The sequence below is a fragment of the Stegostoma tigrinum genome, chromosome 25 (genome assembly GCF_030684315.1).
Source record: "Stegostoma tigrinum isolate sSteTig4 chromosome 25, sSteTig4.hap1, whole genome shotgun sequence".
NCBI classification, from domain to species: Eukaryota; Metazoa; Chordata; class Chondrichthyes; order Orectolobiformes; family Stegostomatidae; genus Stegostoma; species Stegostoma tigrinum.
The window spans coordinates 49,387,296-49,404,707 of NC_081378.1; the positions used below are offsets into that span (position 1 = coordinate 49,387,296).

At 45.6% G+C, this 17,412-nt stretch overlaps 1 protein-coding gene across 8 annotated transcripts in view; it reads right to left on the bottom strand.

The window, feature by feature from the left end:
• eea1 (early endosome antigen 1) overlaps positions 1-17,412 on the bottom strand; it is a 92,812-nt gene that overhangs the window by 18,366 nt on the left and 57,034 nt on the right. For all 8 annotated transcript variants that reach the window (XM_048553898.2, XM_048553896.2, XM_048553897.2 and 5 more), the window contains 7 exons: positions 16,485-16,640; positions 10,666-10,802; positions 9,381-9,699; positions 9,009-9,110; positions 7,110-7,304; positions 6,625-6,807; positions 1,659-1,844 (listed from right to left, as the gene is read on the bottom strand). In XM_048553898.2, the coding sequence (XP_048409855.2) occupies positions 1,659-1,844; positions 6,625-6,807; positions 7,110-7,304; positions 9,009-9,110; positions 9,381-9,699; positions 10,666-10,802; positions 16,485-16,640 (1,278 nt within the window). The remainder of the gene's footprint in view (positions 1-1,658; positions 1,845-6,624; positions 6,808-7,109; positions 7,305-9,008; positions 9,111-9,380; positions 9,700-10,665; positions 10,803-16,484; positions 16,641-17,412) is intronic.

Below are 17,412 nucleotides of genomic sequence, written 5' to 3' on the forward strand. Positions count from 1 at the left end.
TCTTAGCAGTGTAGATGAGCAGAGAGATCTCGGTGTCCATGTACACAGATCCTTGCAAGTTGCCACCCAGGCTGACAGGGCTGTTAAGAAGGCATACAGTGTTTTAGCTTTTATTAATAGAGGGATCGAGTTCCAGAACCAAGAGGTTATGGTGAAGCTGTACAAAACTCTGGTGCGGCTGCACTTGGTGTATTGTGTACAGTTCTGGTCACCGCATTATAAGAAGGATGTGGAAGCTTTGGAAAGGGTGCAGAGGAGATTTACGAGGATGTTGCCTGTATGGAGGGAAGGTCTTACGAGGAAAGGCTGAGGGACTTGAGGCTGTTTTCATTAGAGAGAAGAAGGTTGAGAGGTGACTTAATTGAAACATATAAAATAATCAGAGGGTTAGATAGGGTGGATAGGGAGAGCCTTTTTCCTAGGATGGTGACGGCGAGCACAAGGGGGCATAGCTTTCAATTGAGGGGTGAAAGATATCGGACAGATGTCAGAGGTGGTTTCTTTACTCAGAGAGTAGTAAGGGAATGGAACGCTTTGCCTGCAACAGTAGTAGATTTGCCACCTTTAGGTACATTTAAGTTGTCATTGGATAAGCATATGGACTTACGTGGAATAGTGTAGGTTAGATGGGCTTGAGATCGGTATGACAGGTCGGCACAACATCGAGGGCCGAAGGGCCTGTACTGTGCTGTACTGTTCTATGTTCTATGTTTTCCCCAAAGTTCCAAAATAACGCAACTGTTTACAAAACAGTAACTACTGCTTGAAAAATTCACAGAAATCAGCTCCAACACTGACAATACCTCAAAAAAAGAACAGTTCTTACAACTATAAGTTTTTCCAGTCCACCATCTTGGATTACCACTCATCCAATTACTTGCGTCCTTCATTTTTAAATTATTTGTGAACGTTGTGTTGCTCACAGTCCAAAGCATTAGAGGACAGCAGTGTGGGAGGAGAAACAAAAGCAAGATTTGAGCTGCTACTCTGGTATTGTCAGTTAATGACCTTTTCAAACCAATAGCAACATGCCCCTATTGCCTGGGAACACTCATCCCCACTGCTACTTACCTCCTTCCGTCCCACAGAGTCTAAATATTATTAAACCAGCCATTGTTCCCAACAGATTTTAGGCCCAAACTGACACTGTAATCACTGGATTGTGGCCTGGGTTGAAATACTTACAGTATCTTTAAAAGAATGGCTCCTGAAGTGAAATAACAATGATAAAGTAATATAAAGGGATTTAGTAAAGTGGATATGAAGAACCCCTCTCTTCACAATGACCTGTGGAAATCTAGAATTGTTTGCCTTAAAGTCTGTGGTGATAGAGGGTTAATTGGAGTTTACAAGACTGAGATCAATTCATTACATTTTGCACATATTTGTGATTTGAAGCAATAGTGAATAAAGAGAGTTAAGTAACACCCATAATCTAACCCAATGACAAGACAGACTCAAAAGGCTGAATGGTTTCCTCTTCTTTCCATACACTATCTTTGAGGTACGAAGGGAAATAATACGCAATGCAGTTTATCTTCAGATAAAACAGAACAATGAACTTCAGGCATTGAGGAATCACCTCCAAGGTAGAACAAGGAACAGGGGTGTCAAAAGGAGAGGCAGCATGATTGAAAAAAAAAACTCCTTCTACAAACCTTTTCTTTCTCTTTCTGCAGCAGAGCTTTCTCCTGGTCTTTTACTATGGTTTCTCTGTTAGCCAGGTCTGTCTCCAGCAAATCTTTGGCCTTTTTCAGTTCTTGGACCATCTGGTGACTGCTGCTTACTTGATTCCTGCTGGTGACCAGTTCCTCCTCAGCCAGGAACAACTTCTCCTCTTTAGCCTGTAGGTGAACCAACATTCCTGTCAACTCTCACAAACCATCCACGGCCACAAGGGCTTTCATCTTTCTTTCACAGCACATGGGTGTCACCAGCAAGACATTTGTTGGCCATCCCTATTCAGTCTGAACCTATTGGCTTGAGCCATTTCAGCAGGCAGTTAATTGCTACAGGTCTGTCCTTACAGAGCAGGTAAGGACAGCAGATTTCCTACCCTAAAAGACAGTAGTAAGTCAGGTGGGTTTTTAAAACAAAATCAATGCTGGTTTCATGGTCACCACTGAGACTAACTACATACTCCAGATTTTTATTCACTGAACTTAAACTCTGCCAGTTCCCTGACAGGGGGAAGCCAAACCTGCTCATTTCTACCCCAGCATCAAAAAAAACTTCCGTCGAGGGCCTGAAAAGGAATGAGTCAGCCATTCGGCCCCTCAGACTGTTTACAGCACAGGAGGAAGCTAATAAGCCAACTGTGAGCGTGACAACTCAAAGAATTACACAATTACTCCCACTGTGCCACTCTTTCCCTTCATCAACTATTCCCTTTGCAAAGATTTATCCAGTTCCATTTGGAAAGTTACTACTGGATCTACTTCCAACGAAATAAATTGATGTAGCTCTGTTAATATAATAAGCCACGCAAAAATGGGAACATTATCAAACAAAATTTGGCCTTCCATGTTATAAACAAAGCTCCTCCTACTCTCCATTTTGAACTGAAAACAGATTTTTCCTTCTAACTAGCTCAAAATGGACAAATCCCTATTACCAACATTATAAAGGTAGTAACAAGCATTCTGGGTGCTTAAACATGACTTTTACTGCCACACTGGATCATAGGAAACTGGACCAATAGACCATTCAGAGCCTGTTCTACCATTCAATATGATCATGGTAGATTTTCAACCTCAAACTATTTTTCCGCACTCTCTCCACATCCCCGATACATTTCGTTGCAAGATCTATTGATTTCCATTTTGAACACACAATGATTGAGCTTTGAAAGCCCCCGGAGTACAGAATTCCAAAGATTCTCATTTATGATGAAATTCCTCCTCACCTCAGGCCTAAAAGGGCCCTCCATACTTGTTCGGAAGATCTGGCTTCTGGTTCTAGATCCTTCTGCCCCAGTCAGGGGATCTTCCTTCCCACATCTACCCTACAGAGTCCTATAAAATTAATTCCTATGCTTCAATAATATCACCTCTTAGTCTTCTAAACAGTAAAAATGAATAAATTAATGAATACGTGTTAGAGAATCAGATGGGAGGAGGCTATGCAGCCTGTTCCCTGCTCACACATCACTCCCCTGCTCTTCTCTCACAGGCCATTCCTCTTCAAAAATGTGTCCAATATCCTTTTGAGACTTAGTACCACTTATCAAAGTAGCACATTCCAGACTACAACAACTCAGTGTAACAATATCAAATTGTTAACATTCCCACCTCATGGTAAGTCATTAAGAAAGTTGCCTGGTCAGGTCAGGACTCAAAGTCAGAAGATCAGTGATTAGATGAGCCTCGAGTGACAAATGAAGGATAACGAAATCCTGCATTGAAGTCTTTTTTTAAAATTTGTTCATGGGACGTGTGTGTCAGTGGCTGGGTCAGCAATTATTGCCCATCGAATAGTTATGAATCAACCACATTACCGGGGCCTGGCCAGACCAGACAAGGATGGCAGGTTTCTTTCCCTAATGATCGAAACGGAACCAGACAGATATTGCTTACATGGTCATCAACTTAACCTTTTATTCCAGACTTTTACGGAATTCAAATTTCACCATGGTGGAATTCAGTCCTCCGATAGTATACTAATCCACGTTTCTGGATTACCAGTCCATTGCCAACACACGGCTATAGCACCACCTTCTCCTCCAAATCTTGTACTGACTGACCACCTCCTGACAGTCAAGTATCTTGCACTGTGTAATCAATCACATACCTTTCGAGGACAGCCAAACGTTAACTTGCTTCATTTGCCAGAGAAAAATCAATTTAGCTCTCCTCAAGGTCAGATTTTGTGCATGTATCCCACATAGAATGATAGAAGATGCAAATCACTTCCATTACCCTAAAAATAATAATCAGTTTGTATTCTCTCTTGCCATTTTGGCTGTATGTGCTAGATTTCTTGTGTGTGTACAGTTCCAAGCTTGTTGATTAGACAATGATTTACTCTAACCCGTCGATTCTAGTTTCTGGGAGTGATAAATGGAGCTAGTTTGCTATATGCCGCTGGTGGGTGGACAGTTCAGCAGTTGCTTAAGAACAAAGGTTTCTTGCCCATTCCAGAGACTTCAGCACAGTTTGGGCAAACACCCAAGAGCAACACCGAAGGTGTGCTGCACTGCTGGAGATGCTGCCTCTGGGAATGAGATGTTAAACAGCCGCTCCTGTCTGTCCCTCAGCTAGAAGTAAATGATATTTTTCAATGAGGAGCGAGAAGTTTTCCAGGTCAGGATAGATCCCTCAAACATCAATGAAACAGATCACCTTGGCCAGAATCCCATAGTAGCTTTTGAGACCTTGCTTTGGCAAAGATGCTCTCCTAATTTCCTACAATGCAACAGTCATGGCACTTCAAATGTGTTTTATTGCCGTAAAACTCATTGGAGACTCAAAGTCCAAGAATGTCACATACATGCAGGTTAAAACAAAAAAAGTTATTTGGGTTAGATTTCCCAAATGACAGGCGTGCACTAAACAATGCAGCAAGCTGTGAACTGCAAGTAGCAGACCGTTCAGAGCGTGAAACAGATAACTGCTCAGTGAAACTGTTGCATAGTCGAGAGTTAGAGGGTTAAGAAGGTGGATTTCCAGACCAGTAGCTACAGCTACATACCAGTGACTTGACAAGGAGGATCATGGGTTAGGGAACTACTCCCCAACATCTCTCAGGCAGGTGTAGTGTGAGGAAAGGTTTGGGCACAAGAAACGCCAGTTCCAGTGATGACTTCCTCACAGGAACTAAGCACACAGTCAGAGCTCCACGACCACCAAAATACCAGCAAATGCCCACTGAAGTCCAGCAGCCCCAACTGGCTATATATAATTCAATGCTGTCACATCAAATATACAAAAACGGGACTATGGGCCAACTAGTGTTTTTAATCTGTATGTAGTTCATCTCACTAACAGCATACCCTTCCAATTCATCCTTGGCCTTCTCTAGTTACCCCTTCGATAGAATTCATCTCCTTGCAGTAGTGGGTTCCTGAAGCTAACACTTCAAAGAATCATTATGTCCCTCTGACTTCTCTATTGCAGTGGTTACTATTTTTAATTTTTACCCCCTCTTTTAGATTCAGTACACCAGTATTAGAAAACATCAAATATACATAGTCATCATTTACACATTCCCAGTAGATTCTGAAATGTTTCACCATTTGGTTTGTGGAGCAGTGTGGGGGGAGCAGCACTGCAGCAGACAGGAACCCTGGACCTCAGAGTTGGTATTCCTCAGCCAGTCTCTTTGGGACAAAAGGAATAGGTTTGGATCTCAGCAAGTGGGAGACACAGGCCGTGCGAGACTTGAATTAATCTCTCGGTGCTGCAAGTTTTGAAAGGTTCGTTTGCACCACCAACCCTCCTTCTAGTTTGCCACTCAAAAGAGGTTTCCGATTCTGCTCAAACACATTTTGTTTGAACACGCCACAATGAACACGTCATTCTTGATGAACAGTGGCACAGGAAAGCGGCTCAGACTAGCATCTGCTACAAGTCAGACATCAGCAGCCGAGAAGAGGAGACAGAGAGAGAAAGATCCACAAACAGGCTCTGATCCAGTGTAAATCCGGAACTGCTGCTTAATGCCATGGGGTCATTCCTACCAATTACTTAAAAGGATTATGTGGAATTAACAATGGAGTAAAAATCCAACATTGCTTACCGTAGGGAGATAATAGGAACTGCAGATGCTGGAGAATCCGAGATAACAAGGTGTGGAGCTAGATGAACACAGCAGGTCAAGCAGCATCTTAAGATCACTGTGGGTGTTAGGGGCTTTCCACACTTTCAGGTGGCCCTAGCACATGCCTGAAATCTAACAGCAGTCTCTGCTCTGGATTGAAAGGTGGGCCTTGTTTCATAAGAAAAATAACTTGAATTTCTCTAATGCTTTGTACTGCATCGAGATATCCCAAAACACTTTGTGGCCAATGTTGTACTCTTTACAGTACCATCACTGTTGTAACACAGGAAATAAAACACAGCAAGTTCCCACAGCAGCAAAACGATAATAGCCAGATAATCTGTTTCAGAGAAATCATGGGAAAAACGGTCATGCTTTCCATTAAGTAAGAACCCCCTGGTAATTTCTACTCGACAAGACAGCAAACAGGACCTCGATTTAATGCCTCAATCAAAAATCAACGCCTTGCACACAACAGCGCACTCACAATGCTGCACAGGAGAATTAATCTGCATTACTTGGCTCATTTATGGATGAGAATGTGAACTGTGACCCAGGCAAAAGTGATATCCCCCCTCAGCCACACGTGGCGGGAACATACATAGTTGGATCAATAGGACTGTAAACTTGCTGGAATTTGTTCTGTGTATTCTTCCTGGTCATTTCTCAGGCCACAATCTGACATGAATATCAGGCAAAGAATCATACAGTATAGAAAATGGGCTGAAGGGCATTCAGTCATTGATGGGGCAGCTGGAGGACACTGAAGGAACAAGCAGACCAAACCGCACCCTTACTAGAACCAAGAGCTGGTACACCAACCCCACATCCCCCTCCTGAGAAACAGGGGGACACTAATCAGTTCACCTTCAAGTCGTGTCTGGTTGAAGAGAGTTCAGACTCTTTCCCGTAAATGTCTGACTGAAGCGTGGCCAAGTTGGTTTGAGAGGCTTTGAAATCCTTCTGCAGCTCAGATAGTTTCCCATCTTTCATTGCCAGCTGCTCACTCTGCAACGCCACCTGCTGCTGCAGCTTCGACAGTATATCAGCCTGAATCAAAAATAGAAAACAGAGGTGGGGGTGAGATAGAAAGACACCAATCTGGGGGAGAATGAGAGCGCGAGCGAGACAGCACAAGCAAGAGAGGGAGTGAATGGTGTGGAACCAAAGAAGGGTGGAAACAAGAAATTGGGAAAAACAAGAGAGTGAACAAGCGGGGGTGGGGGGGGTGAGAGAGAACAAGAGAGCAAAAGGTGAGGGGAAAATGAGAGAGTGATGGGGGCGAATTGAGAGATTGAGAGGGGGGAAAGAAAGATAAAGATTCATCGCTACAAGCTCCTAAAATGACATACCTTTTGAGAAAGTTCCAGTTTTAAGTCATGGAGCTCAGCTTCATATTCCTTCTTTTGCTGTTCCTGATATCGCTGTGATTCTTTCAGTGTTGTCTGGAGTTGCTGCTCACTTTTCTGTGTCTCCTTCAGACCTTCCTGCAGCTTGGTCATTTGGGCTGTTAACCCATCAGTGTTGGCTTTTAGCTGCTTCTCGGCCTGAAACAAGAATAATCATCACTAAAACGTCAATCTCAGACATCCAGCACATACTCCATCCCAACAGTTCAATTGGGAATGTGCATCTTTAACCCCAAGTATTCTGTTGACTGTTCTTTATGCAACTTTGTTCTAAAAAGAAATTTATGTCTGATTACATTCCTGTGATAGTGCTTTGGGATTCAGGATTCTTACTGCCTCAAAAGCACTACTTAAATGGCAATGGGATCCACAAATGTTTCAAAATCACATTAACACCTTGGGTTCAAAAACAACTCGTCAAACTTACAAAGTAGGAGACAGGCTTCTGATTCTCAGCAGGCAGCCCAGAAGCTGCTGTAAGTGTGTTGGGACACAGCATCATAATCACGAGAACAACAGGAACTGAAGAAACATGGACAAGTGGGAATAACTGAATTTAAGCAGGCAGTGTGCAATGAAATTATACCCCAAAACAGGGCTGCAAAAATCAAAGCGGGGGGGGGGTCAGGAAATTGAACATTCAGTGGATCAAGCAAACGGAAGAACATGGGTCTGTTTAGCCTCTCAAGCCCGTTTTGTCATTCATTCAATTCATGGCTGACCTGTATCTCAGCTCTATTTAGGGGTCATTACATTATATGTCTGGATACTCTGAGGCCACAAACATCTATGCATCTCAATCTTGCAGGTTTTAACCAACTTCAAGCCTTGACAATCTTTCAGAGGACAAGTGTCCCAGTTTTCCTCAACCAGTTGGATGGACAAGTCCTCCTGATTTGAGCGCAAAACAGTGTGCCTCTGAGTTTACGGTCATACAGCCTGATTGTGAACCGGTTTTTCAAGGAGTAGCAACAAATGGAAGTGGTTGAGGGGGTGAAATCGGGATATTGTAGCTGAAGGCAATTAAAACTGATGATGTGCAAGAGCACAGGATTGGAGTGTGGATATTTTGGAGGGTTTTTGGACTTGGATGTGGTCACAGAGGTAGAATTCAGAAAATTTCCCATTGCAATCATGCCTACTCAATGCAAAAGCAGCTCAGTTAATCTCAGTGGGGCATCGCCCCATCGCCCTGCAAATTTCTCCCTTTCAACGTTCAGACCTTTTTAAACCACATGTTCCTGCTATGTGCCTCTGAGATTTTACAACTAATTTGACTGCAGCATCACTAAGAGCTCTGGAAAAAGGACTCAAGCCAGAAGTGAAATTCTAAAAAAAAATGAAGAACAGAACAAGCTAAAATTTGGTGACATCACAATGCAGCATCACAACCCACTCAAAGCATTCACAACAAAATTAAAGCATCTTTTTAAAAACAGAAACACAAGTTGTTGAAATATCAGAAGTAGCTTTTTCTAGTTCTGACCCAACATATTAAAAACTTGTTTCTTTAACCTCAGATGCCGCCGAGCCTGAATTTCTTGGCACTTCCAGTTTTTATTTGACACGCCCACCACCTCTGGAATTTCCCTCTCCTGTGTAGTCAGAGTGTACAGCAACCCCAGCTGACAGAATCTCTCATGACATGCTGTCTATGTTAAAAACTGTTCTAATCACAGCCTGCTCTCTGACAATCAAAGGCACTTGACAATTGGGTGAAGGTCTGCAGAGTCACTGAATTATGAGACCCCTGGTTGCAGGGTGAACAGACAAGAAAATCCTACAGATCGGGCACATTTACGCTAAGTACATTCAACATAAGCATAATCCCATCTGGCTCACCTCCTCCTTCCGCTGCACCAAACTCTTCAGCTCATTCACTTCATTGGTTGCACACTCAAACTTTTTCTGCAACTCCTGTTTGACGTGCTCATACAATTTCTCCTAAACAAATAGGAAATGGGATCAGTTATTTCTAAAAAGAATGAAAGCGACACCTCACCCACCTCCCCAACACAGGCGCCCAAGGGCCTGCCCTCTTATGAAAATTGTTTATGTTTGCAGATTCAGACTAGGCAGCAGCATTCATACGATGAACAGAGTGGGGTGTAAATAAAGACATGCTGATCTTGCCAGAGATACACATATCTCAAGAATGATTGTTGTTGAATATCCAAGCTATATCCATTTATGTAGCAGCGAGCACACACTGACCTTTTCGTCATGGGTGGCTTTCATCAGATGCCGCTCCTTCTCCAATTCTGCTCGTGTTTCTGCGAGAGCCTTTGAGGCCTGGGCAAGGTCTTGCTTAGTTTGCAGCAGCTCCTTGGATGAAGCCTCCGTCTCCAATCGGAGCCCTGTCAGCTCTCGCTGCAGTCTGCCCTCACTCTCTCTTTTAGTCTTTACCTCCTTCTTCAGCTGCTCAAGCCCCTGGGCTAGTTCAGCTCGTTCTTTGTCCAACTCCAGCGCCTTCTTCTGAGCCTGGTCCAGCGCCTTGGATTTCTCCTGCAGTTCCCGCCTTACACCACACACACTGGAAACAAGGAAATGTTAGTCTCAAACTGGGTTGCTTTTTAACAAGTTAATTTCACATCCATTTGCCGGTCAGACTCCATGCATCACCATGGTCAATACACTGAAAATATTCATTTCTTGGTCAATGCATAAGGCCTCAAGCTGTGATTCTCTCTGTTTAGCCTTTGAAACATTCTGAGGTTTGAAACAATTCCACATGACCCAATGAAGTTTAAGGCTGTGGAATTAAAGGGATAGTGTAGGGAAGGTGGATAAAGAATCGGCAGACACATAACAGAATGTGGCTTTGATCAGCTACTTTCAGACTAGAGGGCACTGTTGCTCGTCCACGCTTTATGGCTTATGGATCCAAACTTGAAACTGCAAGTCCTCAATAGGTCTGGCAATATCCAGGGACACACATGGACAGAGAAGAGTGTGTCAGTCAGCAATGCTATGGAACTGACTGGGAGGAGTCGACAGCAAGTCTGGATCATTTGTGAAGCAGACTGGAAGAACGGACCGACAGGAAAAGGACAGCAGTGAGAGGAGATAAAAACCAGCAGCAGGCAGCCCCATCAACCTCCTTCCATCTGTCAGAGTCAAACTGTGATGTCACAGGAAACAGGTAGGTGACTAGGAGATTTCTTCTCTCTCTCTTTTTGTTGGCCAAGAGTGATTTAAATTAGGAGACATCACTACATTTGAGGAGTACAGTTAGAAAATTCACTTCTAAACTATGTAAAATTTAACTAATTCACTAGAATGGAGATGTTTAGCAGCTGTGGTATGAGAGTGCTCATGAACACTTGTGTGATCCACGGCTTCAGCACATACTGTCACTCGAGAAACTTCCCATTGGGAAGCAGGGCTAGCTGAAAGGTCTTTGAAAGAATCAGTACAGGCATGAGCTGAATGACCTCTTTCTGTGTATTAAGTTTCTAACCCAGCAACTACAGAAGGAAACAATAATTTCACTCCTTACACTTCATCAGCCTTGAGCTGTTGGTTCAGGTCTTTGATTTGCTTCTCATGAGCAGAGTGCTGTTTTTGGAGCTGGTTTCGGTCATCTCGGGCCTGTTTCTCACATGTCTCGGCCTTTGTAACGTCCAATTCCAGTTTCTAAAAGAAACAGCGTCATTACTACACAGTTGTGACTGCTTCAGCAGTCTATGTATAACCACTTGTTGTGCAAACAAAGATTACATAGAGCAAAGGAGAGAGATAATGGGAACTGCAGATGCTGGAGATTCCAAGATAATAAAATGTGAGGCTGGATGAACACAGCAGGCCAAGCAGCATCTCAGGAGCACAAAAGCTGACGTTTCGGGCCTAGACCCTTCATCAGAGAGGGGGATGGGGGGAGGGAACTGGAATAAATAGGGAGAGAGGGGGAGGCGGACCGAAGATGGAGAGTAAAGAAGATAGGTGGAGAGGGTGTAGGTGGGGAGGTAGGGAGGGGATAGGTCAGTCCAGGGAAGACGGACAGGTCAAGGAGGTGGGATGAGGTTAGTAGGTAGCTGGGAGTGCGGCTTGGGGTGGGAGGAAGGGATGGGTGAGAGGAAGAACCGGTTAGGGAGGCAGAGACAGGTTGGACTGGTTTTGGGATGCAGTGGGTGGGGGGGAAGAGCTGGGCTGGTTGTGTGGTGCAGTGGGGGGAGGGGATGAACTAGGCTGGTTTAGGGATGCAGTGGGGGAAGGGGAGATTTTGAAACTGGTGAAGTCCACATTGATACCATATGGCTGCAGGGTTCCCAGGCGGAATATGAGTTGCTGTTCCTGCAACCTTCGGGTGGCATCATTGTGGCAGTGCAGGAGGCCCATGATGGACATGTCATCAAGAGAATGGGAGGGGGAGTGGAAATGGTTTGCGACTGGGAGGTGCAGTTGTTTGTTGCGAACTGAGCGGAGGTGTTCTGCAAAGCGGTCCCCAAGCCTCCGCTTGGTTTCCCCAATGTAGAGGAAGCCGCACCGGGTACAGTGGATGCAGTATACCACGTTGGCAGATGTGCAGGTGAACCTCTGCTTAATGTGGAATGTCATCTTGGGGCCTGGGATGGGGGTGAGGGAGGAGGTGTGGGGACAAGTGTAGCATTTCCTGCGGTTGCAGGGGAAGGTGCCGGGTGTGGTGGGGTTGGAGGGCAGTGTGGAGCGAACAAGGGAGTCACGGAGAGAGTGGTCTCTCCGGAAAGCAGACAGGGGAGGGGATGGAAAAATGTCTTGGGTGGTGGGGTCGGATTGTAAATGGCGGAAGTGTCGGAGGATAATGCGTTGTATCCGGAGGTTGGTGGGGTGGTGTGTGAGAACGAGGGGGATCCTCTTTGGGCAGTTGTGGCGGGGGCGGGGTGTGAGGGATGTGTCGCGGGAGATGCGGGAGACGCGGTCAAGGGCGTTCTCAATCACCGTGGGGGGAAAGTTGCGGTCCTTAAAGAACTTGGACATCTGGGATGTGCGGGAGTGGAATGTCTTATCGTGGGAGCAGATGCGGCGGAGGCGGAGGAATTGGGAATAGGGGATGGAATTTTTGCAGGAGGGTGGGTGGGAGGAGGTGTATTCTAGGTAGCTGTGGGAGTCGGTGGGCTTGAAATGGACATCAGTTACAAGCTGGTTGCCTGAGATGGAGACTGAGAGGTCCAGGAAGGTGAGGGATGTGCTGGAGATGGCCCAGGTGAACTGAAGGTTGGGGTGGAAGGTGTTGGTGAAGTGGATGAACTGTTCGAGCTCCTCTGGGGAGCAAGAGGCGGCGCCGATACAGTCATCAATGTACCGGAGGAAGAGGTGGGGTTTGGGGCCTGTGTAGGTGCGGAAAATGGACTGTTCCACGTAACCTACAAAGAGGCAGGCATAGCTGGGGCCCATGCGGGTGCCCACGGCCACCCCCTTGGTCTGTAGGAAGTGGGAGGAGTCAAAAGAGAAGTTGTTGAGTGTGAGGACGAGTTCCGCTAGGCGGATGAGAGTGTCGGTGGAGGGGGCCTGGTCGGGCCTGCGGGACAGGAAGAAGCGGAGGGCCTTGAGGCCATCTCCATGCGGAATGCAGGTGTACAGGGACTGGACGTCCATGGTGAATATGAGGTGTTGGGGGCCAGGGAATTGGAAGTCCTGGAGGAGGTGGAGGGCGTGGGTGGTTTCACAGACATAGGTGGGGAGTTCCTGGACCAAAGGGGAGAAAATGGAGTCCAGATAGGTGGAGATGAGTTCGGTGGGGCAGGAGCAGGCTGAGACGATGGGTCGACCGGGGCAGGCAGGTTTGTGGATTTTGGGAAGGAGATAGAAACGGGCCGTGCGGGGTTGGGGAACAATGAGGTTGGAGGCTGTGGGTGGGAGGTCCCCTGAGGTGATGAGGTCATGAATGGTGTTGGAGATGATGGTTTGGTGCTCGGGTGTGGGGTCATGATCGAGGAGGCGGTAGGAGGTGGTGTCGGAGAGTTGGCGTCTGGCCTCGGCGATGTAGAGGTCAGTACGCCATACTACCACTGCGCCACCCTTGTCTGCGGGTTTGATGGTGAGCAAAACTTTGTTTTAATCGGCGCACTCAGTAAACTGGCAAAAATATACACCTCAAATACTGCAAAATTTACTGGATTATCGTAATCTCCACAATCCAAAGTAGTCATTGTGGGTGTGAATGAGAAGGTTCTCTGCCAGTAAATTTTATGTGAGGCAAAGGTGCATTATTATTTAAATGACATATGCTGTAAATGAAGTATAACAGTGACGTACATACCCCCTGCATTTAGGTTTCTATAACTCATTCAGTGTGTGCTTTTACAATGATTATGCAGTCCCCCTGACCAACCAGAACATTTAATCAACTGGCATATTCCTGACCCCAGACACGCTGGTTAATAAAAAGTATCAGAGATAGTAGGAACTGCAGATGCTGGAGAATCCGAGATAACAAGGTGGAGAGCTGAATGAACACAGCAGGCCAAGCAGCAGCAGAGGTGATGTTGCTTGACCTGCTGTGTTCACCCAGATCTACATCTTGTTATCAAAGCGTGAAGCTGGATGAACACAGCAGGCCAAGCAGCATCTCAGGAGCACAAAAGCTAACATTTCGGGCCTAGACCCTTCATCAAACATGAAACGTCAGCTTTTGAACATAGAACATAACAGCACAGTACAGGCCCTTCGGCCCTCGATGTTGTGCCGACCTATCATACCGATCTGAGGGCCATCTAACCTACACTATTCCATGTACGTCCATATGCTTATCCAATGACGACATAAATGTACCTAAAGTTGGCGAATCTACTTTTGTGCCCCTGAGATGCTGCTTGGCCTGCTGTGTTCATCCAGCTTCACACTTTGTTATTTTGGATTCTCCAGCATCTGCAGTTCCCATTATCTCTGATCTCTACATCTTGTTATCTCTGGTTAATAAAAAGTTTGCTGTACTTCTATTTATAGCACTAATCTACAGCAGTGTGAAATGAAATTTGGTTTCAATTTACAAAAACGGTCAAAACGTTTTATTATATATTTTCAGAGATAATGGGAACTGCAGATGCTGGAGAATTCCAAGATAATAAAATGTGAGGCTGGATGAACACAGCAGGCCAAGCAGCATCTCAGGAGCACAAAAGCTGACGTTTCGGGCCTAGACCCTTCATCAGAGAGGGGGATGGGGAGAGGGAACTGGAATAAATAGGGAGAGAGGGGGAGGCGGACCGAAGATGGAGAGTAAAGAAGATAGGTGGCGAGGAGAGTATAGGTGGGGAGGTAGGGAGGGGATAGGTCAGTCCAGGGAAGACGGACAGGTCAAGGAGGTGGGATGAGGTTAATAGGTAGATGGGGGTGCGGCTTGGGGTGGGAGGAAGGGATGGGTGAGAGGAAGACTTGTTGCCTTTACAGCAGACATCTGTTGCAGTATCTTTGTTGGATGAAGTGATTGCAGGTCATTAACCATTTAGGTTCGGGCTGACGAGTAGCAAGTAATAATCATGCCTCACAACTAGCAGACAACAAGCAGCTCCAACAAGCTCAAATCTAACCACTGCCCCTTTCCATTCCATTACTGAACTTCCCATTATCAATGTTCTGGAGGTTACTACTGACCAGAAGCTGAACTGGGCTATCTACACTACTGGAACAGCTGAGCAGAGGCTGGGAACCCTGCCATGTGTAATTCACCTCCTAACTCCCAAAAACCTGACCACAACTACAAGGCACAGGTCGGGAGTGTGACAGAATACTTCCCACTTGCTGGATGGATGTGTCATAACGCTTCTGAACAGGTTCATTTCAGAAAATGGATTCTTACGGTGTAGTGGTAGTGTCCCTACCTCTGGGCCAGAAGGCCTAGGTTCAAGTTCCAACTGGTCTATAGGTGTGCCATGACATATCTGAATAGGTTGTTTAAAAATATCTACTCAGTGATTAAAACAAAAGTGACACAGATTAATTATACAAATGAGAAGCAAAGATTTAATTCTCTTTACATCGGAGAAAACTAAGGGGAAATTTCAACAAATGTTCAGTATCAAAATGTTTAGATAAATACACGCTAGCAATCTTTCCGTGATTAACTAATCTTCTGGCAACGCAAAGCCTGTGATGGAATGCTCCCCACTTGCATGAATGAGTTAGCTTCAACAACACAAGAAGCTTGACACCATCCAGGACTAAGCAGCCGCTTGACTGGCCCCACATCCACTAGCATTCACTCTCTCCACCACTGACGCTGAGCAGTAGTAGTGTGTACTGTCTACTCCTAAGGGTCCTTAGAAGCACCTCCCAAACCCACAACTATTACCACCTAGAAGGGCAGGGGCAGCAAATACACCCTTTGCACCACCCATTCCCCTCCAAGCCATTCACCATCCTGACTTGGAAATATATTGCCATGCCTTCACTGTCACTGGGACTAAATCCTGGAAATCCCCCCCACACAGATTGTAGGTCTACTCACAGCACCCAGGTTTGATTCTGCCCTCAGCTGACTGTGTGGAGTTTACACAATTCCCCCCGCATCTGCGTGGGTTTACTTCTACAATCTAAAAATGTGCAGGTTAAGTGGATAGGCCACAGTAAATTGCTCATAGTGTCCAGCGATGTGCAGGCTGGGTGGATTAGCCATGGGAAACGTAGGGTTACAGGGACAGGGTAGAGGGGTGAATCTGGCTGGGATGCTCTTCAGAGGGTTGGTGTGGACTCAATGAGCCAAATGGAGCCCTTCCACACTGGAGGGATTCTAACAAATTTAGGGTGGTGTGGTGGCTGAGTGGTTAGCACTGCAGGCTCATAGCAACAAGGATGTGGGTTCAAATACAGCCTCAGGCGACTGTCTGTATGGAGTTTGCACATTCTCCGCGTGTTTCTTCCAGGTGCTCCAGTTTCCTCCTACAGTCCAAAGATGTGCAGCTTAGGTGGATCGGCCATGCTAAATTGCCTGTAGTGTCTAGGGGCGTGCAGGCTGGGTGGGTTAGTCATGGAAAATGCAGGGTTACAGGTAAAGGGTAGTGGGGTGCGAGTCTGGGTGGGTTGCTCTTTGGAGCGAGGACACAGACTTGTTGAACCAAATAGCGTGTTCCCAGACTATAGGGATTCTAACTAGGGATGGACAATATAAGGTCACTTGACACCCCTTATCCCATGAATGAATAAAGTAATCTGGTTGAGTGATATGACACATTCACATCAATAATAAGTTTCAGAAAATAAAGTAGAGCCAATTTCTCAGTTCCCAAGCTTACACAGTACTGACAACTCTACTGAACACTTACATTAAAGCTCCAATTCCTCAGAGTAAATCATTTTCATAAACTTTAGAATGGAGTTTGTTTTTGTATATTTGTTACAGACCTTAATCTGCGTTCCCAGTTGTTCTATTGTGTGTTCGGAGGTTAGTTGCTTCTCCTTGTATTCTTTAAGGCAGTTGTCCAGTTGAGTACAATACTCAGTCTTCTCAGTGAGTTTTGCTGCTGTCTGCTCCAGTTGAGCCTGAGCCTTGGCCAACTCCTGGACGAATACAAAATGCTGTTCAGTCACTTTAGAAAAAGCAACTTCATTTCCTCAGTTTCTTTCATGACCAACAACGCATTTTACAGAAAAGAAACAAAAACAGAAGTTGCTGGAAAAGCTCAGCAGTCTGACAGCATCTGTGAAGAGAAAATCAGAGTTAATGTTTCAGGTCCGGTGACCCTACCTCTGAAAAGGAAGTTGTTTTGAAGTGTGGTCACGGCTGTACCGTAGACAGTATGGCAGCCAATTTTCACACAGCACGCACCCACATACAACAATGTGATCGAGGGATAAATAGCGGCCAGGGCTTTTGAAATAACTCAGCTGCTCGCCTTCACAATGGCACTGAGGGATCTTTTAGATCACCAATGCAAGCATTTGGGCAGACGGTTGAGCTTCTCATCCCAAAGGTGGCACCTTTGACAGTGCGGTACTCCCTCTGTATGGCAGTGGCATGGCAGCCTTGACTGTTTTGCTGAAAGACTGGAGTTGGATCTGAACCCAGAACCACAAGGTTCAGCGAAACACTGTTGCCACTGCTATAGGACAACAATAACTTCAATTTAAATAGCATCACTGATAAGCTAAAAAAAAATTTCAGGTGTTTCAAGAGTAATAAAAAGCGCACAAGGACACATTAGACTGACTGACCAAAACCTTGTTCAGAGTGCGCTTGCGATATAGTGGTAGTGGCCCTACATTTGAGCCAGGAGGACCAAGTTCAAGTCTCACCCACTCCAGAGGGGTGTCACAACATCCCTGAACAGAT